The 21,307-nt window shown below is 45.7% G+C and overlaps 1 protein-coding gene across 9 annotated transcripts in view; it reads left to right on the top strand.

Moving 5' to 3' along the window:
* The window catches only part of PACS2 (phosphofurin acidic cluster sorting protein 2), an 83,784-nt gene that overhangs the window by 38,476 nt on the left and 24,001 nt on the right, over positions 1-21,307 (top strand). For 2 of the 9 annotated variants that reach the window (XM_072866552.1, XM_072866560.1), the window contains 14 exons: positions 774-936; positions 1,990-2,063; positions 2,837-2,917; positions 5,271-5,330; positions 6,619-6,776; positions 8,855-8,945; positions 9,699-9,776; positions 10,555-10,676; positions 11,436-11,571; positions 12,298-12,402; positions 13,939-14,045; positions 14,786-14,940; positions 18,354-18,464; positions 20,560-20,668. In XM_072866552.1, coding sequence (XP_072722653.1) covers positions 774-936; positions 1,990-2,063; positions 2,837-2,917; positions 5,271-5,330; positions 6,619-6,776; positions 8,855-8,945; positions 9,699-9,776; positions 10,555-10,676; positions 11,436-11,571; positions 12,298-12,402; positions 13,939-14,045; positions 14,786-14,940; positions 18,354-18,464; positions 20,560-20,668 — 1,550 coding nt within the window. The remainder of the gene's footprint in view (positions 1-773; positions 937-1,989; positions 2,064-2,836; positions 2,918-5,270; positions 5,331-6,618; positions 6,777-8,854; positions 8,946-9,698; positions 9,777-10,554; positions 10,677-11,435; positions 11,572-12,297; positions 12,403-13,938; positions 14,046-14,785; positions 14,941-18,353; positions 18,465-20,559; positions 20,669-21,307) is intronic. The other 7 variants (XM_072866561.1, XM_072866558.1, XM_072866557.1 and 4 more) reach the window with 7 other exon arrangements.

Genomic DNA, 21,307 nt, shown 5'->3' with positions numbered 1-21,307 from the left:
TGAGCAGAGTTTAAGAGCAGGGGGGCATATGTTCCTCATCAGCTGAGGTCTTTTTAAAGCCACGTGAGGAGCTGACAAAGCAGCCTAGTGTGTGTTAGAAAGCTGAGGTGCAGGCACGGGGAAGCGCTTTCTGACTCGGGGGGGGGGGCAAGAGAAGAACATGAGTCTTACACTCTGGGGAGAGTTCTGTGAGCTGTGAGTGGCAAAGGAAGCAGAAACCCACACCGGGATGTCCCTCTGCCTCCACCATTGTCTTGTTTTTTGTGACCCACTGCTTATCCTGCGGTGGCCAGCTCCTCTGAGATTCAGGTGCCAGCTCTCTGCAGCAGGGATTTTTGCTTTAGGAAGCATTTTGCATCTGTATCTCACCAAGAATTTTTGCCTTTACTGGCTCTTCTGCTGGGCTTTAACACAAAATTAAGTTCCTTAATTTTTCAGAAGATTGGTAACTTGATAATTCAAATCAGTACTGTGCTGTGGAAGCAAAGACACAGTAATGAGGTAGCCAGGTATTGTGCTTCATGGATGAGCTAATCAGCTGTCAAGCTCAGAACACTTCTTTCCTTCCATCGCTTCCATTAGTAGTCAAATAAAATCTCAACTAGCATTGTGTATTGCCTGCAAGTGGCTCCTGCAGTTGCAGGGTGTTGGCTTGCTTCTCTACTTGGAAATGTGGAGTAACTCTATTAACATAAATAACTCATGTAGTATGCAAATGATGCAAGTTTAAATATATTTAAATGCAGATTTGTACTGCTTAATTTCTGTCCCAGGTCATGCAGCACCCAACAGAAGGTGGCCAGGTTCTGAGCCTTTTCAGCAACATCAAAGAGGCTGCAGTGAAGGTAGCAGAAATCTGGATCTTCTCCTTGTCAAGTCAGCCAATTGACCATGAAGACAGCACTATGCAGGCCAGCCAGAAAATCAAGTCTACAGGTAAGAGGACAACCACATGCTCTGAGCACCAGTGTCTTCCTGAACTATCTGGAGTTAAACTCCACCTGGGTTTAGGTGCTTCCTGGGACAAATGAGAACAGGTTTGCACAAGTTGCTGTGTCTATAACTGATTAATGCAAAGAAAACCCACTTTGCAAACCTGTGGCTGTGTAAGCAGGGAGTGTGACAGGAGTGGGGGATTGAATTATCAAAACTTCTCCTGCATATCACCCCAGGCTTGAGCCATCCAGCAAATGTTAGCTGTGTTCTCGCCAACACTTCCAGCATTACTGGTGGGCGTGTTGAGAACCTGCAGCTTCTCACCTGGCTAACAGTGTTGTATTCAGGAGATTCACATTTAAGCTACTCTTCCAACTTCTTTTTCCTTTGAGTATTCTACAATAAATCTCGTTACCTTAGATGAGACCTGCAAACCTGCAACATGTTTTGCTGTGGACTGTGGCCTGGTTTAATGAGTGTAAATCCATGGTGTTGTGCACTATATAAGGAGGTCATTGGGTTTCTACTTGTGACAGGTTTTTTTATTTGGCACCAGCCTTCTGCTCACTGCTAGAAGAGTCACTTGTTGAAGGTAGCGCACGCTTGTGTGTTGTTGCCTGAGGCCAGGCAGCTCACCTGAAGTGTCATTTCAATAAAAGATTTAGACTCTCCTGGCATGTCTTACTTGCTCCTTTAAGCCAGTTATGCCCATGTTAGGGGGAAAAGTAATTTCCCTTGTGGAGAAACCTCTTTACTTGCTGCTGTCTACCAGGTGGTCCTTTCCAGGGTAAAAGGGGATGGTGTTTCAAGGAGCCTTATCTGTGTGCTGGTCCTTCATTCCTATTAGACGTGTTTCTCCTTGTTCCTTACCTCCAGGAGGTTCCCATCTCACTGGTTCTAGCACAGATAGAAGATAAACTAGCAGGCATCTCCTTGTGTACCTCCTTTCTTGATTTGTGACTGTTGGTTGACCTTCTCTGCTCCTGAGATGAGACTGTCCCCTCACTTTAAAGGAGTTTCACAGGATCTCTCCCCTCTTTCCTTCCCTTTCAGACAACTATTCCGAGGAAGAGTACGAGAGCTTCTCTTCTGAGCAGGAGGCCAGTGATGATGCCGTACAGGGCCAGGTACTGTTTAGGGCACGGCTTCTCTCTGCGAGAGCTTCAGTAGAGCATGTACGCTCTCAGCTCGTGCTTGAAACTAAAAGCCTATTTCTTTAGCTAAACCATGACAGTGTGAGACTGTCAGCCAAGTGTTTAGCTGCAGTGGCAGAAGGCCTGCACAGTAACTCATTTCTTCCACCATGCTGTGATTTATCTGTTCACGTGTTTGGACTTGAGCTCCCTTTAAACACTAAAACATTAGCACCCTTGTGTGTTTCTCTGCTTAATGGTCAAGGCACCAGTTGATTGCTTCTGTAATGCTGATTGGATTCAAAGAGCCCAACTAGATCCCCAGCTATAATTAAAGGGCCAGTGGGGTCTGAGTCAGTCTTTAGTCTTCAATACCTTCTGCAAAATATGTCCTTACAGAGAACCCCCTAGATGTGAGATGCTTTCGAGTTTGGGTCTTATTTGCCTTCAGACTCTGGCATCACCAGCCTTCTACCTCTTGGAGGGTACTGAGAGAGGAAACCACTGAAATGTGGGGCTGTGACTATGCTTGTTCCTTGAATGTAGAACTAAGGCTGTTTTGCTTCTCCAACCTGTTATTCCTGGCTCTCTGCAGACCTGGTTCACTTCCTTTTTCCCTCTGCCATCATAACTGCAATTAAGGCAAATGCTGAAAGCCTGGAAGACAGAGCAGCAGGTTCATCTTCATAGAGGGAACATTTTTAGCACTTAAATGCTCATGTGTCCCCAAATCACAAAGTTAACACAGGAATACTCTTTCTGTTCAGGATTTGGATGATGATGAGTACGAGCTGGGGAAGCCCAAGAAGCAGCGGAGATCGATAGTAAGAACGACGTCCATAACCAGGGTCGGTGGAAATTAGTTTTACTAACACTGACGGGGTTTGGCCAGGATGCACAGTGCATGTGGCTTATTGGAGCAGCAGTACTAGACATGCTGGCCCAGCAGAGAGCTTGGGGGCATGGTCACAGCATGTGAAGAGCTACCAGAAGCAGCCAGTTCAGGGGGTGGGGCTGTCCAAGGTGTGGATATGTGCTGTCTTGAGTGTCCTTTGGCTGCAAGGTTAAGGAGCTCCAAAAATCATGTAAGTGTGTGAAATTCACCCCCATAAAGAAGCCAGTGCAGGATCCATGCTTGAGTAAGTCCTGAAAGTAGCATTAAGTGAAGGGAAGCTCTTCTGTTTGTGCTCTACATGGGAGAGGCCAGTGGGAAGGTATCAAAATGAAGTTAAGTAGCTCAGTCAGGGGCTGGAGCTTGACAGGTAAACCTGAGGTGGTGCATGTGGTGCTGAGGCAAAAGAAGTAGCTGGATATTGAAGGCTTTGGCAAGTCGCGTGCAGCTATTCACCCTCTCACAGCAAGCATGGGTATGCCTGCAAAGCTGCACTTCTGTGTGGAGCAGTGACTTGTGCTTGACCACGCCATAACGCAGCTTTCTGCTTACACAAGTGTTTATGCACATCTGTGATGACAATAACCCAAAACCTCCAGGATGGGCTAGGTTTTCTTTTCTGGACTTAGGAGTAAGTTTGGAGATCAGTGCACCTCCTGTGAGGCTATTTCTGAAATCCATATTTTGATAAGGTCTGAAATAAACCCCGTTTTGACCTGAATCTACCACTAAAAAGACCCTTTGTATGAGACCAGGAGCATGCTAGTTCGTATCCTTGGTGTCCTTAGTATTGTTTTCAGGTGTCAGTGACCAGCCAGGACAAAATATACCACTTGGTTATTAAACGAGCAACTTCCTCTTAGTAAGAATAATGTATTTCTAGCCCTGACCACTAATCTGATACTGAATCTCCAGTGTGTGGGGCTGGTGCAAAACTGAGTTTGGTGCTGCCAGTTAAGTTAACATCAGTCCAGCTCCAAACCCAAGAGGTCTTCTGTCTTCCAACTGTCAAACCATTCAGGCCAGTGAACAGCTCTTGCCATGTCACCTTAGCTACTGCATGCTGTATGTCCTCCCTTCACAGACTGCCGTGCTGATCCAAGGTGGTCTGCATGATGAACAGTTTTGCTTGGCATCCTGAGCCAGAGGACAACTCTCACTATCGTGAGAGGATCTTGGCCTCACAAGTCCATTGGAGACAGAACTAGGACAGTCTTTGGAGAGTCTTGTTTGAGGCCTGGTGGATTTATTTTGCCTAAACTTCAGCTGTCTAGAAGGTGGCTGCAGCTTGCAGGATTTGAGTTCAGAGGTAAAGGGCTAGGTTTGAAGGCGTGGGGCAATGTAAAGTGTCTGAGGCCAGTGTGGGAGCAGGCAGTTAGACTTAAGAGCTCACGTGAGATACAGGAGAGTCAGCAAATGAGCAACTTTCTTTGCCTAAGAGTGGCCTGGTACTAGCCATTTTCTCCTCCCTTTCCTCCTGACACAGGGATGCTACCTCAAATGCTCTGTACCAGCACTCACTCCTGGGCCCTTCTCATCTTCCTTTTCTTCAGAGTGTGCATATTAGGTTGGTCTGTGACAGACAGAAGGGCTGGGTAGCTTGTGGCAAACCTCAGCTGTTTGATCCCACAAGAGAGCGCGAGCTCTTGAGGACAAGTAAACACAAAAGAAGTGCAGCAGTTTGGCTTGTGTTGTTTTGGACTTGGGTGCCTGCTGTGTCCAGGATCTGGAGGTATCAGACTCAGAAAGCATTTTTCTGATAGGCAAGTGCTAAGGACAAGCCCTACAACTTTTCTACAGTGCTGTTAGTCAATAAATGAGCCTGCCAGGATGAACGGCAAGCTCCTGGAAAAAACAGTGCTTTGTTGATAGCAAACACATTTATACTTTGGGTCAGTGGGTAGATGCCTGTGTTGGCTCACCCTTGTTAAGAATCAGAAAAGTTGACTGTCAAATGTTTGCTAGAAATGTATCAAACAGGTACAGGAGGCGATCTGGCAGATAAAATAATTTTGTTATCCACTGTGTGTCCAACCAAGAGTGGTGTACCATCCAACAGGGCCAGAAGATTTATAATGCTTGGTGTAGTGGGACCTAGTTTGTTGTAATGCAGGAAAGAAAGTATCATAGGTGTGGAAAAGCTGATTTAAATGTAAGAACAGCAGAGACTTAGTTTGCGGTGCCAGGGGTTGTTTGATTTGAAGCAGCAGCTAGAGCACCAGTGTTCAATGTGTCTGGGCTTCTTGCAGACTGGGAGAAAACAGTTCACCTAACGCTTTACTTAATGTAAAAGTATCTTTGACTTGCAGCAACAAAACTTCAAACAGAAGGTTGTGGCATTGCTGAAGAGGTTTAAAGTGTCTGACGAGGTAAGTCATTCATTCTGTAAGCCTTCCTGTATTGTGTGTTGCCCTCTGCTTGGTGCATCTTGCTTTAGTCTTCAGGAACACTCCCCTGTTTCCCCCTAGTTCCTTTCATTTTGTTTTCAAGTCTGCACTGGATGTGACCTTTCCTTACACCCTGGCCTTGCATGGAGGCTTGAGGGCCAACTTTAAAATGTCATCAAACATTTTCTAGATCGAGTTTTATCAAAAGCAGATTTTGGCAACCTCACATGTACCCATTAGTTTCGCAGACTGCTTTGAAATTATCTGACCTTTCAAAGGCAAGTAGTCTATGGTTTATGTTGGTTGTGAAGTTAAATCCCAGCCTGTTTGATCATCTTACTAGAACAGCCAGGCAAGACATGAAAAACTTGGACAGGGAACGCAGATCCACAGGAGAGTCAGCTGTCGGGTCATAGCTGAAAATGAAAGGGATCCAGAACCCAAGAAACCTGTGTAACATTACGTGTCTAATATAAAAACAGTTAGCATCTCAATTGACTGTATGGCTGTGTGCTGATTTTGGGGCTTGTGGGAAAGAGTGAGTAACTCCTCATGCTTCCTTATGCTTCCAAACAGTCCTGTTAGCTTTGCTGTTCTTCTCAAGTTAGCTCAGCAGAGTCAGCACCTATAGCTGAGGTCTCAGCCAGCTGAGCTGCTGCTTTTCTGGAGCTGCCATTCAAAAAGCAAGCTCTGAACTCTGCACAGCTGCCTGCTTACTCTGGTGTATACGTGAGGCAACTTGTGGAAGTTTTGTGTGAGATCTGTTCTCCGGCTTTGCATGTGGGTGGCAGCTGATCCTTGTCCAGGTTTCAAGCGCCTCCTGTGGACATTTTTGTCATTTCTACCTGCTTGGGTATCAAATCAGGAGGTGTCATGGCAAATTTTTCAGTAAAACCCCAGACAGGTTACACTGCAGTACTGCATTTCTGTACTTTTTCTAAGAAAACTGGGACTCCATTAGGGGCCTTTCTAAAGCTTTGTTCATAGAATGGGGTTGAATAATGGACATAATCTATGGTTAATAGCTTGTTTGTGGATGCTTAGTGCAATAGGTAACTCCTGCTTAACCAGACACTGACAAGCTTGACCCAAAACAAGCACTTCTCGTATACTTAATGTTTCTGTTGGATATAGTATCCTTGCACTGGGAACAGAATCTTACTCCCAAGACTGGTGTGCTCCAGGACTGGTCCTTGGGTGAGCTCAGGTGACGTGGGATCGGTCTGACTCCTAGCAGAGTCAGCAATGCCTGCTTTTGTCCTGCATGTAGGTTCTGGATTCAGAGCAGGACCCGGCGGAGCATGTTCCAGAGGTGGAGGAGGACTTGGACCTTCTGTATGACACGCTGGATATAGAGAACCCCAGTGACAGCGGGCCAGAAATGGAGGATGATGACAGTGTCTTGAGCACTCCAAAGCCAAAGTTAAAGTAAGTGTGGGGCAGCTGATGGTGGGCCAGAGAGAGACCATGCTCAGTGTCAGCACAGATTAGATGTTGTTTCTATTCCCACGCCTCCATCCTGCTTTTTCCCCTCTTGATCTGGTGTGGGAGCCCTAGTGTGTGTTGTTATGACGTGACAGCTTGTGACCTGGGGGTAGCGTGGGGGGGTCTAACTTCCCTTCAGTCTCGTTTCTTCCTTGTTCCCTTTGCAGATGTTCTGCCTGCCCTGCCACCTGAGCACAGGGGTAGGAATTGCTAACAGGCAGGCAGTAGAATTAAACCATACACCGGTGTTTTGAAGAGGTGGTAGAAACAGCCGGGAAATCTGTGCTAAGGTAGAAGGAGATGTGGTTGGAAGCTGCAGAAGTAGAGGCAGGGATGGACAAGGCAGACTGTCTTTCTGGAAAGGCTGGTAAAGACCCTGTGTGGAAAGAGAGTCTTTGCAGGGATTAAGGAAGCAGAACTGTGGGAAACAAAGGAGTTCCTCAGGGCCCAAGGGGACTGACTGCAGCACACGTAGATACTGCAAGCCTGTTCTGAACCAGCTTTTGTGGGCACTGACGTATGGGCAATCACAGCACTGTGGACCTGAGCTGGGGATCGTTGGCTCAGGGTCTCGAGCAGATGCAGAACCCTGAGCTAACAGAGCTGTGTCACGTCCCTGCTGAATAAAGACCGAAAACGTGAGACTGTTCAAGCTGCAGTCATGCTTCTGACTGGCATGTGGTTGCATGCTCAGGCCTTCAGTGTTGTGACGGCTCTGAAACAAGCAAAGCCTACCACTGCAGTTGGTCACTACAGTATCTGCTAAATGCCAGCTAATTATCAGGTGTCATAATGTCCTAATTAATGTGGAATAACCTAGTTGGGCTAAGAATAGATTCTGAGTCTGGAGTGACTTGATCCCTATCAGTTAGCCAGAAGACGTCAAGGATAGACTGGGGCAGCAGTGGTAAGTGATGGGGCTGGTGGCTTATAAAGGCGTTTGGAGCTTGACCCAATATATTGCCAGTTGGTAGGCCCTATCTTGAAGGGATTTGAAAGTAGATGTGTTGTGGTAAGCAGTTGCTTTGAAACAAGCCAAAATGTGCTGTACACAGAGAGCTCGTGTCCCTGGAGCCGAGGAGCTAACTGTTCTGGGATATGTGATTGCTGGAATAAGAACTTATTGTGTCTGGTCCTGGGGAGACACTTTGTGGTTTGCTGTGTCCAGTTCTTGTGTTCATATCTTGAAAGGGATGTAAAAAATGCTGATGGCTGTAGGCAGGTTTTTCCTGCAACAAAAAAAATCAGTTCCTTAAATTGCAATTGAGTCTTGTAGTCTGGTGTGATGAGCTGCCTTTTTACATGAAAGCACAATCTGATTGTATGTGCTACCTTATCTTATTGAGCAAACGTGTAATTGGATCCTAGGGCTGGCAGCCAAATCCAAATGCAAGCTGGAAATAAAATGCCTATTAGCACCAAGAGTCACATACCCACAGGAACAGGGTATCGGTGGGTGGCAGTAACTCTACTTGCTGTGTTTCAGTCAAGAGCTAGACCCTGTCTGGAATGACATGTAGTTCAATCAGCATTTGCAAAGCTGAAACAAGAATTGCAGTGTGAAACTTTGCACCTGGTGCTTGGGGTAGCGAGGACACAACTGCTTGTGCAGGGTGAATGTGCATTCTGTTCTGCTGTGGGAAAATGCTGAACCCACATGCCCACTCTGGATTTTATGGGAACAAAAGCTGATGTTTGGTGTGTAGTGTGAGAGCATGCAAGTGTTCCTAGTAAGAGCTTTATAAATATGGTCAGCTGTGTAACAGGTGACATTTTGGATCCATTAGATGGAGGTCGGTCAGTCAGTGTCAGGGCTAGACAGGAATCCCTGGACTTTCTAGCTTCTCTTGCTGTCCTGGAGACCTCCCCCTCCTTTCAAAAGTAGCCTCTCAATTTTACTGGAACCATTGGGGAGCAGTAAGATGCCCTGGGAACAGTCATGTTGCTTTGCTGTGAATGTGGTGGACTTTCTCTGTTAGTGTTTTTAATAATAAGAAACTGGTTTTGCTTTCCTTACTCAGACCTTATTTTGAAGGATTATCACACTCCAGCTCTCAGACAGAAATTGGTAGCATCCACAGCATCAGGAGCCAGAGGGAGCCGTCAAGTCCTGTAAGTCATGTTTCAAGAAGGTTACCTATTTGCAGGTAATATAGCAGACCTGCACTGTCTCTATTTGCATGTGTAAATTAAAGCACCCTCTCTGACTTCCTCCAAAGACTTGGATGCAGAGATATGAATTTTCTGCTAAGAAAACATGTTTGTTGTTTTGGGGGCAGGGTTTTGTGTGGTGTTGGATTTTTTTGGTTTGGTTTGGGGTTTTTTTGTTGTTGGTTTGGGGTTTTTTTTATTTAAAGCAAATATTGTATTAACTCAAGGGGACATCTTCAGGTTATGTATTGAATACTTGCTAATGGTATGAATAGCTCCAGATTCCTGTGTACTTGAAATGACTGCCAGGATGAGAGATGCTGCCTGGGAGTTTTAGGGACTCCTTGGCACTGTTTGGAGGAAGCTTTACCTTACTTTTGTTAGGATACTTTTCATGGTGGCTGGGAGTGAACTCTGAGGGGCAGCTCACCCCCTTTTCCATCCCTTCGTGGATGGGCATATTAGGCGCATAGAATATCAGTCCTATTCCTGGGCATTTCCTTGCCTCTACTGTGTATTGTGCATCAGCTACTGCTTTGCCACATCCCACATAAATGCATTCGGTCCTGGTGTGACCAGGAAGCACTCCTGGTCATCCCGCAGAGCTGTGCAATGTTTAAATGGAGAAGTGTGTCTTTTGAATAGCCTGATCCAGAGAGCGTGGTTGAAAACTGTGCTGGTGCCATACCTCCTAACGATTTTTCTCCTCTCAAGCAGGTAGAAGTGCCTGAAAAGACAAAGAGTCTTGGAACAAAACATGCAGGCGACAGTATTTCTGACACTGTCTCTTATGTAAGTTGAAAACGCACTTGTTAACGTTCCTCCTGACAGTTTGTGTGTCAACTGTGAACTGCATTCTGTGGCATGTGTCTGTCTGTCCATATAGTTGCACATGCCACAGAACTTACATAGGTAACGTTAGCTGCAGTGAAGATAATACTGAGCTCTCCTCCTGACCTTAGTTGTTGGAGGTTCTTGTCTTTCAGCCTTTTGAAACTGAAATGCTTTACGTGGCCTTCTGTTTAAACAGCCTTTCTCTTGGTTTGAGGAAGGCTGGCCCAAAGTATGCTACTGAGCATGTATATCGTCCTGAAAAGTATTCTCAGGGCTGTTCCATTTTATCAGACAGAAGTACTACTTCAGGCTGAATTGGCAGAAATCAAGCTGGTCCAGGGGTAAAAATCCTAAAGCTCAAGTTGCTCTGCTGGGGGCATGCAGTTTGTAACATTTCTCCTATGTCTTTCTCTGCTAGTTCATTTGGGTAAGCTGAATTAATCTGCATTGCATGAGGAGGCATGTCCCTGGCTTTGAGCTCGGAGAGTGCCTATTCCAAATAGTGTATCTGAGCACCTTTCCTACTTCCAGCTCCCTTGTGAGGCAGAGCTGGGAACTGGTAGCCCCAGATAGCCAGTATTGGCTTCTCCCTTTTGGCAGGGAGTTGTGTGTGTGGAAGAGGCAGGCTGAATGTGCCTCAGCCAGAGCTAAGCTGGGATGCTCCTGCCAGCCCTTGCAGTACTGAGACAGAAGGGAGGGTTTGTTCCTGATGACTCGGTTCCATGTGTTTTTGCAGGAGTCTAACCAGCAAGTCGAGGTCCAGGAAGCTGAACTTCCCACCCCGGATGTGTTTGTCGAGAAGCTCCCACCCAGTGGGAAGATCACCAAGACGGAGTCCCTCATTATCCCGTCCACCAGGTAGAGTGGTGACACAGCATTGCACCTGCTGCAGGGCTGCTCGGGAAGTCACAGACAGCTTGCTAGCATTTGTTCAGGATGGCCTTAAGCCACTGACTGCAAGGAGGCCCTCCTTGTGCTCAGGCACTTAAGTGATGGGTCTTGAGCACTCAATAAATGAATGCTCAGAACCCTGAAGGGCAGCATTGCTCTGGGGTTGCTCCTGTCTCCTGTGTTGTACCTGCTCCATGTCCAAGGAAGTTTTTATAAAACTGTGGAGCTGCTTGCTCAAAGATACTGTTCCTAAGTCAGCATCTGATGCAGATTTTGGCCTTAAAGGTGGTTGTCAGGTCTAACTTATATCCTGTTAAACCTTCCCAAATAGGGTAGTGAATGTGGGCTTCATCAACCCCACCATATAGTTTCTCCAATCATTTGCAAGCAAATAGATGTTCTGTGCTGCTTTTGGGTGTGTGACTGCAGTTTGCATGGCTGGATCCTATTATGCTGGTGTAGCAATAGCAGGGTGGTGGTATGGATCTTAGCACGGGCTGTGGAAGTCTGCCTGGGACTCCTGGGAACATGCTCTGTAGCTGAACCGTGTGCTCTGCACTATCAGAAGCAGAATTAGCAGGCCTCGCGCTAGCTCAGCTCTACATGCACGATTCCCCAGTGCCTCCACTCACATTGTTGAAGTTGCCAGACTGGGTCATCTGGGATTTGGGTGATGTATCTCACTCAGATACGAGCCAGCTCTGGAATGCAAGCACATCTCTCTAGCAGGTCTGAAGGGAAGCAGACGGGACGTCGGGGAAGGAGCACATCTCTGAAGGAGAGGCAGCCAGTGAGGCCACAGAACGAGAGAGCGAACAGTCTGGACAATGAACGCTCTCCAGACACCCGGCACCACTTACAGGTGTGAAAAAGATTGCTGTCTCTCCAGCCACTCATAGTTTTTCCTCTTCTCCAACTGTCTCCTGTGGTCCCTTTCCTTCTGGTCCAAGCGCCATCCCTGCTGGAAAGGAACTGGGCCCTGTGGCTTCAGGAAGGAGGGAATTTATGTCTTGGCTGATGCAGTATCTTCCATCCAGTCTGCTGGGTTTTGCCAGCTTGTTGCTTTGTCAGCCCGCCATAAACTGAAAACACTGGAACAGATTGTTATGATGAGAAATGAATAGGGATGTGTTGAGGAATTACTCCTTTGAAGTAAGGCAAATTGCTAGGGATTGCAAAAGGGGACTGACTTGTGCAGAGTGTATGTGCCATACTTTTGTTAGCTGCAGGACTCACTTAATTCCCTCCTTGAACGAGATTGTTCCTGACTTCTATGAATCCAAAATGCCTTGGGCTACTGTTAGTTGGTATAAAGTGATGTAAGTAAAAGTGCATGGCAGAGGAGTAATGGCCAACAAAACCGAGGTGGCTAATAGAGGAATCTGCAGAATACTGCAGCATTGAAGAAGCTGATAAGTGTCAGTCCCAGCAGCCAGCACGGCTGCTAGCATGCCTTTGCTGATGGGGTGACCGAGCACTGGCCAGCCATGCACAGCCATCTCTCATGAATTGCAAGAGCTGGAGCTGGTGGCTTGACAATTAGAGCTGACACCTCCTACTGTTCTCTTCTCTGTGTCTTTATTTCCAGATCCCCAGGAAAACAGTGTATGACCAACTAAATCACATCCTGGTTTCCGATGACCAGCTGCCAGAAAACATTATTCTTGTCAATACTTCTGACTGGCAAGGCCAGGTAAAGGCAGGAGACGTTACCTGAAGCACAGTTCTCCTTCACTGTTCCTCCTCAGGAATGGACAGGCCTTGAGCTCTACCACTAACCAAGTAGGTTCTGCTGCTTGGTTGGAAGAGCAGTGGTGGTGCGTGGGGGCTGGCAGCATACTGAGTGTTCAGTGCCTACAGATTGGATTTCGTTTGACCAGGAGATGCTGTGGATCTTGTAAAGCTTTGCCACCTGAGTCTTTCCACAGAGGTGTTTTTCTCTTCTACGAAATGCCATTCCTTCTGGTTAGCAGCACACTGGGAATGGCTAGACCCTTGCACTCAAGAGCCTACTTCTCAACTGTGGTAGACTGGGACAAAGGAAGCAGGGAGGACTGACCTGTGGTTTAGGCTGAGGTTTCTAGGCACAGGTGGTGAACACAGGAGAAAATATTTCAGGTCAGCTCTGTTGCCTTGCACGCATGCTTGTGATTCCTGACTGCAGGTATGTCACCCCATCTTTTCTGAGTGAGCGATAGTTGTATTAAGGAGAACCCTGAGCAGTGCTTTCTTATGCTGACAATGTGGGGTGGTTTGTTATGGGCTTGGAACAAATTTTGCTCCTTTTGGAACCTTAGTCTGAGAAAGCAATAAAATATATATGGCAGAGGACCAATAAACATGTGCTGGGTGACTGTCACCTGTAGGACTTGTGCCAGGCTTGTGGAGTTACATTGTCTGGTTTGGCTTTCTGCTTCTGGAAGAACTAGGGTCTCAATGTCTGAGAGACCAAAAATACCAGCTGAGCTACTGGTTCCAGTTTCTCTGTACTTGGAAGATAGAGAAATGCCTTCTAGAGATGGACAGAAAACATTGTAGGTCATCTTCCAGTCGGTTTAGCAGCTTGTGCCTGCGATATCAGAGGACATGAAGATAGCATTGGCTGGGGTGTATAGATTAGTGGTGCAGAATTTGAAAGCGTGAGATAATTGCTGAGTCTCATCAATATTATGTCCACATATACCCAAGGTGTGTGTTAACTTGTTTCCCCTTAGCTGCATGGAGGGGAAACAGTCCCTCATGAGGAACGTGTGTTGGCAGCACCCTTCCCTTTTTTTTTTTTTAGTGCTTGAGGGTGGGCAGAGCATTGCATTTGTTTAAGTCCTTTTGAAATCAGACAGATGCAACTGCAGTTCCAGAAACAGGAGAGTAGACAGCATCTGCTCTTACCCAGTGCTGTCTGCTAGGCAAATGGCCTTCTGCTGCTGCCCTGCTCTCTGCTGCCATAAAAACCCTGCTGTTCTGGAGTTGTCGTTGCCATGGTTTGGATATAGTGTTGGTGTTTGTCAAGGAGGTGCAATGTTTCCATTTTTCTAGAGGAAGAGCTTTCCTTTGGCTGATGCGCAAGGATGAGGTATTTGGGAAACAGCCGTATTGCTTACAAATTGGACACGGAGAGAGTGCCCACGCTTGGGTGTGAGAATACCTAGGAGGCTGGGGGAGGCAAATTTTCTTCTTGTGATAAACTGTACCAAAAAAAGGACTATAAAATGTTCTGTTCTCTTCTTAGTACCTATCAGATGTCTTGCAAAAGCATACCTTGCCAGTGGTCTGCACATGCTCCTCAGCTGATATTCAGGCAGCTTTCAGCACTATTGTCTCCAGGATACAGAGATAGTAAGTTCTTGCCTTGCTTGTGTTGTTTGTTGAGTCTCAGTTCTAAAAGCCTCTTAGCTCCTGTGCTCCAGTGCCCAGGGAATTTTCCATCCAATAGCTGAGAAATACTTCTCCCTTCCAATACTCCTCCCCAATCTACTCTCCTGAAGTCAGAGTTGTGTGGCTCTTCAGCGCTTGCCTGCCCTGCGAAGTTGTTGCTGTTCTGCCATGTGTGTGGGGATACAAGTCTCCTTTCATCGACACTGGTGATTTTAAAGGATTGTGCTTTGGAGGCTGCCTCATAGGTCAGATCTAATAAGCAGTAAAGCATGCAAAGCTAATAGGTAGGTTTTTAAATAGTTCTTGCTCCTCTCTTCCCCCCCCAGGTAACTCCCAGATTAATTCCTCAATTCCTCAAGGCATTCCCTAGATACATACTGAGGGCTGTGGGTACCTGAGTATGTTCTCTGACACAGCAGTTAGTTGCAATAGGTACATCCTAACCTAGATAGTTGAGTCCAGCCCTTTAGATTATCAAAATGTGTGAAAGAAGGAGCAAGGAGACCAATTAAGAAAGTCCTGAACAATGTTGCATTTTATTAATAATGTTTTAAGCTGCTGATAATCATTGTGATATTGCCTTGCGTATTGAATGAGTTCTCTTCTGCCATGGATGTTATTAACCAATTTTTTGTTTTACTTGTTCTGAAATAGCTGGTTGGAAGCACGATTATGAATATGTTTCTTCTTTTTCTGTCTAGCTGTAACTGCAATTCGCAGCCTCCAAACCCAATTAAAATTGCTGTGGCGGGAGCCCAGAATTACCTCAGTGCTGTATTGAGGCTTTTTGTAGAGCAGCTGTCTCACAAAACTCCAGACTGGCTCGGCTACATGAGATTTTTGATCATCCCTCTAGGTAAATAAGGAACAATTTTTCTTCATAGAAAGATGAACAGGTTAAATGCGATGTGTTCCCTCAGTAGAAGCCCTCCTAGAAGCTTTGGCTAGGTATATGGCTGTTAAATGAGGCAAACATCATGCTGTCATAGTGTTGTATAATGCTTGTGTTGCTGCTCTTGTGTGAGTGAATTTCATCTTTATGTTTTTGATGCCAAAGTCTGCTTGTAAACCTTTTGTTCGAAGCAAGGGGTTGAATGCTTCTTCCCCATACAGGGAGGCTCTTGTATATCTTTTTGTCATGGTACAATGAATGCATAGAATAATGTTCTGGAAGCCCTTTCCCTGGCTGAAATCTTAAATTCATTGGGCACCATGTTTCCCAAAGCAATAACTGTTCTGGCCTCCCTGAGGCTGACACAGAAAATGTTTATGGAGGTGGAGGGGATGAAAATTTTTTAAAGGCTCTGAAACTGCTGAGAGTTTAAATTATTCAAATTACTTGTATCTTTTGACCTTTCCTTTACGTGCTGTTCTCCTTGGGTTTTTCCCTCAGTTTTCTAGCACCTTATCTCTGCCCTTCCAGCAGCTCAACAAGCCTGCCTGGCTGGGAAGTTACCCAGCTCGGGTCACTTGTGTTGGGGGAAGTAGAGTGGACTGATAATAACGTTAGGGATCTTGTTGTAGTCAGAAACGTGAGGAATGTTGTAGCAGTGAGGCCTGGGAAGCCAGGCGGTCACTGATGCTTGTGGGTAGGGGCATCTGGACAATGTTGGTGGTGTTAAGGGTGTGATGCCAGAAGCTGGTCTAGTCCGAGGCTTGGCTTGTGTGAACAGGGCACTTAGGTGATGTAGGCAACAGACAACTTGAAAAGCACTTTTTCTCAGTATTTTCCAGTCTTCTAGGTTTGGGACCAGCTGATGGCAGTTTCTATAGGAGTCAGAAGCTGCTGCCTGGCACCATGAACAGTGGGGTTAGGCTGTCAATTCAGTGGTGGGATTTGCAGAAGTCAAATGAAAAAGTCAGAGGAAGAGAGCTCGATCCTTCTGTAAGGAAGGCATTTAGTTTCCAAAGTGATTGGCAGGAAGAGGAGAGAGCGCCCTTTAGGGGGTAAAAACAAAAAAATATTTCTGCAAGGTTAAATGTGCTTTGAATGAGAGTCTGTGTGACTGAGGACTTTGGTCCTCACATGCTGACTGTCTCCTGGCCTCGGAAGAAGTTTTCTGTCCTGCAGCCTTTAATGATCTGAAAATATTCTCTCTTTGAAAGTGAAACACAAGATTTAGCTAGTGTGTTTGGGGTTGGATTTTTAATCTTAAAACTTTATTTGGTAATTAAAAAAAAAAAAAGGGAACAAAGCACTTTGATAATGGAACTACTTCAGAACTGTGACTGCTTTTAAAATGTACTTTAAATATAGAAACTTCTCTAACAGGGCCTTTCCCATAGAAGTCTGCAGTATTTCCTGATCAGATCAAGTGCTTATTTCTGGCCAGCTTTCTGGCAGTTCATTAAAGTGATTGAGGAGCAACCTCTCTTTTCTGACAATTGAAAAAGCACCAAAGGCAGAATGGTGACCATGCCTTAAATGTCTTAAAGGAAAAGACTTTCTGCTGCTAGCAGCACCTTCAAAGTAGGAGTGGTGGAGTTTTTTCTAAGATGGTTTTACCTTCTTAGTCCACAACTACATGCTGCAATGACAGAAGGGTCAACCTACAGTGGTTTGTTAACGATGAGAAATGCTTAGTGTCTGTAAACATCCATATTGGGAGATTCAGTCCTGCTTCATGCTTCTGATTTGATGGCTGAAAGACTCCTTTGATGTCCAAACCAGTGTATAAACAACTGAAAAGGGGCAAATAAAATAGAAAAAAAGGTTGGGGGTTATTTTGGCTGTTCGGGGTTTTTTAGCATTTTATTTAGCTCCCGTGGATAGAACTTCTTGGGAGACCTTGTGTTTAGTACTTGTTTCCAACTGCATCTCCATGTGTGATGTGTTTTCCCAGCATGTGGGAAAGCTTCTCTGGCGCATGGTGCAGAGCTGTTCTACATGCACTGTTTGAAACTCCACTGCAAAAGAAATGATGGGTCTGAAAGCAGCCGTGATCAGGAGGGTCCAGGAAAGAACTTAGGCCCCAGTCTGTAATGACACCAAGGGGAGCTCAGAGAGATCTTATGCTTGAACCTTTCCTGGAAGTCTGGAAATTTAGCACTGGTTTGGAGGACTGAGAAAGGCAAGTGGGATTTTTCCACCATGAGCTTTACTGGAGGATGGTGAATGTAGTTAAGCAACTGGGGTCTTCTTGAAAGGAGTTGTCAGGTTACTAATTACCAGCTGATGACTCAGCTGTTACAGTCTCTGGAAGTGTGGCTAGATGTGAGAATTTGGTATGCAGGAAGGATAAAAATAAGCTGATTAGGAGGAACTCTGAGGCCACTTCATGGCTGATTGTAAATGTGCAGGACTCATGCTGAGCATGACTGAAATGTGGTGACTGGAAAGTGCAGTCCTGGCGCACCTTTTCTCCTGTGTTGAAAGACTGGAGAGGTAGTTGCAAGAGCAGGTTGTCTGGTTTGGGGACACATGTGGCCTAAAATGAAGGTGGGAAACTTTTACCACCTCCCAGGGCAGAGTTTGTCACTGAAATGCCTTCCCTCTCCTACTCAGTATAAGTATGAAGTCAGATCTCCGTCCAGGGCTGCAAGCTGGAGGCTGGACACACAAACTTTCTGCAAGGAGGTCTTTCCATACTCACAGAGGAGCCATAAGGCTTAGCTAGAGCAAGCAGGGACCTGATGCCTAAGCCAACATTCACTGGGGACTGTAATCCTTGGACTCTGCCTTCTGTCTTTAATCGCAGCCTATTTATTGTACTTATAGCCCTTCTCCACTGATTAAACAAGCCTCCCTGGGTTGTTTTTCCTGGTTGGGGACAATTGCCTCTTCTCAGTATTGCAAAACAGCCATGGTGTGCAAATGGTGTTTGGAGGAAGGGGTCCGACTCCTCTTGGCAGAGGTGACCTGGCTGCAGTGCAGCCTGTGGGCAGGAAGGGCTGCTAGGAAGGCCGCTTGCAAAACTGAGAGACTGAGATGGAGAGCTGTAGGGCCTCTGTGTCTTCCAAATCATTTACTTCCTCAGCAGTTTCCCAGTCCTGTTTTCTTTGGCCTTTTAAAATTTAATTTGGTGGAGGGGAGGGGGGAGGTGTGAGTGAAAGACATCGATGGTGTTGAAGCAGTCTCTCTGCTGGGAAGTCTATATGCATGCCCTTGTAGAGATAAGCTGGACTAAATTACTTGGTTATAATTGAAGAAATTTATTTCTGGGTTGTCCAGTGTAGTTTTCATTTTGGAATTTAATTCCTTATGGATAAAAAACACACTTGTGTTCAGTGCTGGGAAGAAAAACTGTCATGTTTTCCTTTCTTTCTTAGGCTCTCATCCAGTGGCCAAGTATCTGGGGTCTGTAGATTATAGATACAACAACTTCTTCCAAGATCTAGCCTGGAGAGATCTGTTCAACAAACTTGAAGCACAGACCACTGGTAAGGCCATGTGTCTGTCTGGCCTGTGTGGGAGAAGAGGCTTGAATGAGTAATTTTAGCAAAGGTCAAGTAAATACAAGAGGAAACAGACAAACATTTTTGTTCCTCTTTTCTCCTCACTCCACCACATTCCCTTTTCAGCTGCTGACCTTTGTATGTCCTCCACGTGGTGGTTTGCAAAGTTGCTGGTTCCCAGAAGCACTAGCTGCCTCTAAGTCACGCTGGTTTTACCTAGCTTTCAGCTTTGTTCTTCGATGTGGAGGTCTCGCTACCAAGTTCAGCACATTGCTTTCTTTGGTCCTTCAGAAACTGTCCAGCCTAAAAGATCTGGAAAACTGGAAACTCTGGGAAGATTAATTTCTATTAGTTGTGTGTGAGAATGACCTTGACATTTCTGAAGTCTACTGGCAGGATCTTTCTCATTAAAAAAAGAATTCTGTTCTTCGCCAGTGCTGTAACATGTGGGAGCTGCCCTAGGTCAGATCAACAATTTCCTGTTCTGATCTGAGTCTGCTCTAGGCCAGGATAAAGCCTTACTGTATGTTTAAAGTATTAATTTGCTTAAAATATTAATGCTTACAGTTTTTCCATCCGTTCCTTCAAGAATGGAAAGAAACAGGAGAAAGGAGGATTTGCATCTAACATTTAGGGCTACATGAAGGCTTGAGACTTGACTGAGGAGCGATGCTCTCATGGCAGCATATCCCATACAGAAATTTCACTAGAAGGAAAAAGCTTGGGAGTTTTTGGAGTGCCATGAGGGTGGGGAGGTTGCAGTGTGATTCTCCTGTTGGAATTGCAGAGTGCCTGATGCTCCTGGAAGTCCTCTAGCCATGAAAGGAGGAGAGAGAAGTGTCTTCATAGGTGATTGTTCAGAGCCTTTTCCAGCAGATGGGAACTTGGCTGGACAAGGCCCTGAGCAGCCTGTTCTGAAGGTGAAGTTAGCCCTGCTTGGAGCAGGAGACTGGACTTAGAGATCTCCTAGTGTGCCACCCAACCTACACTTTTCCTTGATTCTAAGCTTGTGGAAGAACAGATGTCTGGAACTGGTTTCTTTTAATTCCGTGCTGCACTTCAAAATGCAGACAAATGTCAATACAGACTTTATTTTTGTGTCTAGGTTAGGAATATTTCATTAGCTATAGAAATCCAGCTTGAGAGCCATATCTGTTCTTTAGTTGGTTGTATGCTGCAGTCCTTATTTATTTGCCTGCATGCTATGAGGAAAATACAGCCTCATTTTTGTGCAGTCCAGACCATGTAGATTCTCCATTTTCATCTGTGCAATGAGAACTGCACAGAAACCCCGTGATGGCATAAGAAGATCTGGCAAAGAATCATAGCCCTTCACAGTTCACTGTTCAAATACAAAGAGGATTAAAATACCCATTAAGGTATGGAAGTGCCTGGTGTGAAGGTCACTGGCGTTCCCTTGATCTTGCAGGGATCTTTGCTTGAAACCAAAGAAATACAGAAGGCATTTAGGAAATGTCTTCCTGTCAACTTGAATCAAACCCTGTCTCACAGATCTGAATAGATCTTCTGCTCACAGAAGCTTACTTGCTGCTACACATGTGATCTTTGTGCTCTTCCTACCCTTGTGTGGCTCTCAGTCTTTTCAGTTGACTCAGCAAGGCCATGAGTTCATTAGGAAATCAGGTAACTCAAATGCTGGTGTGAGCAGAGCAGCTCACCAAGGCCCTGGGAGAGATGGCTAAGCACTTTCTTCAGCAGATACTTGCAGTCAAGGTGCAAAAAAGTCTAAAGCTGACTCTGGGCTTTTCATTTTCAAAGAAAACCATTTTAACAAATATAAAATAACCTTAATACTTCAGTCCATAATGCTGTGTACAGATGTCCATGTATCTAGTGTGCCTTCCTAATGTTTTTTTACCTTGGTGCTCTTGTAGGATGTTTGCTTTTGGTCAGACAGCTTTACAGTGCTCTGGGGTAGGCTGCAGAGCTTCCTTTGGAAGATGCAATTCAAGTGCAGCTGGCTGGGTACCATCAGCTGCTTGGCTGAGCAAATGGAGGACAGTGCTGGTGGTGGTCTGAGAAGTCACTTAAATTATTTCCTCTCTTTGTTCTATTGCAGTTCCAGAAACGCCTGATGTTGTCTCCCGGATAACGCAGTATATAGCAGGGGCAAACTGTGCACACCAGTTGCCCATTGCTGAAGCAATGCTGACATACAAGCAGAAAAGGTATGTCACTAACATAATACTGACTTTCCAGAGTGAACATCAGGTTGAAAGCGAAGTGCTTTCCTCATCTTGTGTGCCGGCAGTCTTAAAATCACTCCAAATTGCAAACACTTTGGGAGCTTACAGCAACCTGCACCCAGTGATGTGTCCCATTTGGAGAACAGTGAATCTACAACAGTGTGGTTACTTTAAGTACAGTGATTTCTTTGAAGATCTGAGAGGTTTGGGAAAGTGGGGACTAGGCAGGGTGGGGGATGGACAGATTATATTTGCTTAGGTTCCGGGGATCTCTTACCACAGAGACCTTAGGTGTGTGAGACTGGACTGTGGCATTCCCCCCCTAAAGTATCTTCCATGAGACCTGGCCTTTTTACATCTGTGTTGAGGGAACTGAAACCCTTTCTTTATAGAGTGTAAATAGCAGAGCTTCTGGCAGGAGAGACAAAATCCTTGTTGATTGGCAGTTGCAGGCTACCAGGACTCCTACTGGGGAGGGCTGACATTCACCAAGTTTTATTTCAACTTCTCTTAAAGGGATAAGCAGCCTGTAGGAGGGAGGACTGGGATCCGAAAACAAGATTCAGAAGTATGTAGAGCCTCATGTGGCCGTGGTCCAGGAAGAAGAGTAACTGTCACTGA

The sequence above is a fragment of the Ciconia boyciana genome, chromosome 7 (genome assembly GCF_034638445.1).
Source record: "Ciconia boyciana chromosome 7, ASM3463844v1, whole genome shotgun sequence".
Classification (NCBI taxonomy): domain Eukaryota; kingdom Metazoa; phylum Chordata; class Aves; order Ciconiiformes; family Ciconiidae; genus Ciconia; species Ciconia boyciana.
This window is presented reverse-complemented; position numbering and strand designations above follow the sequence as displayed.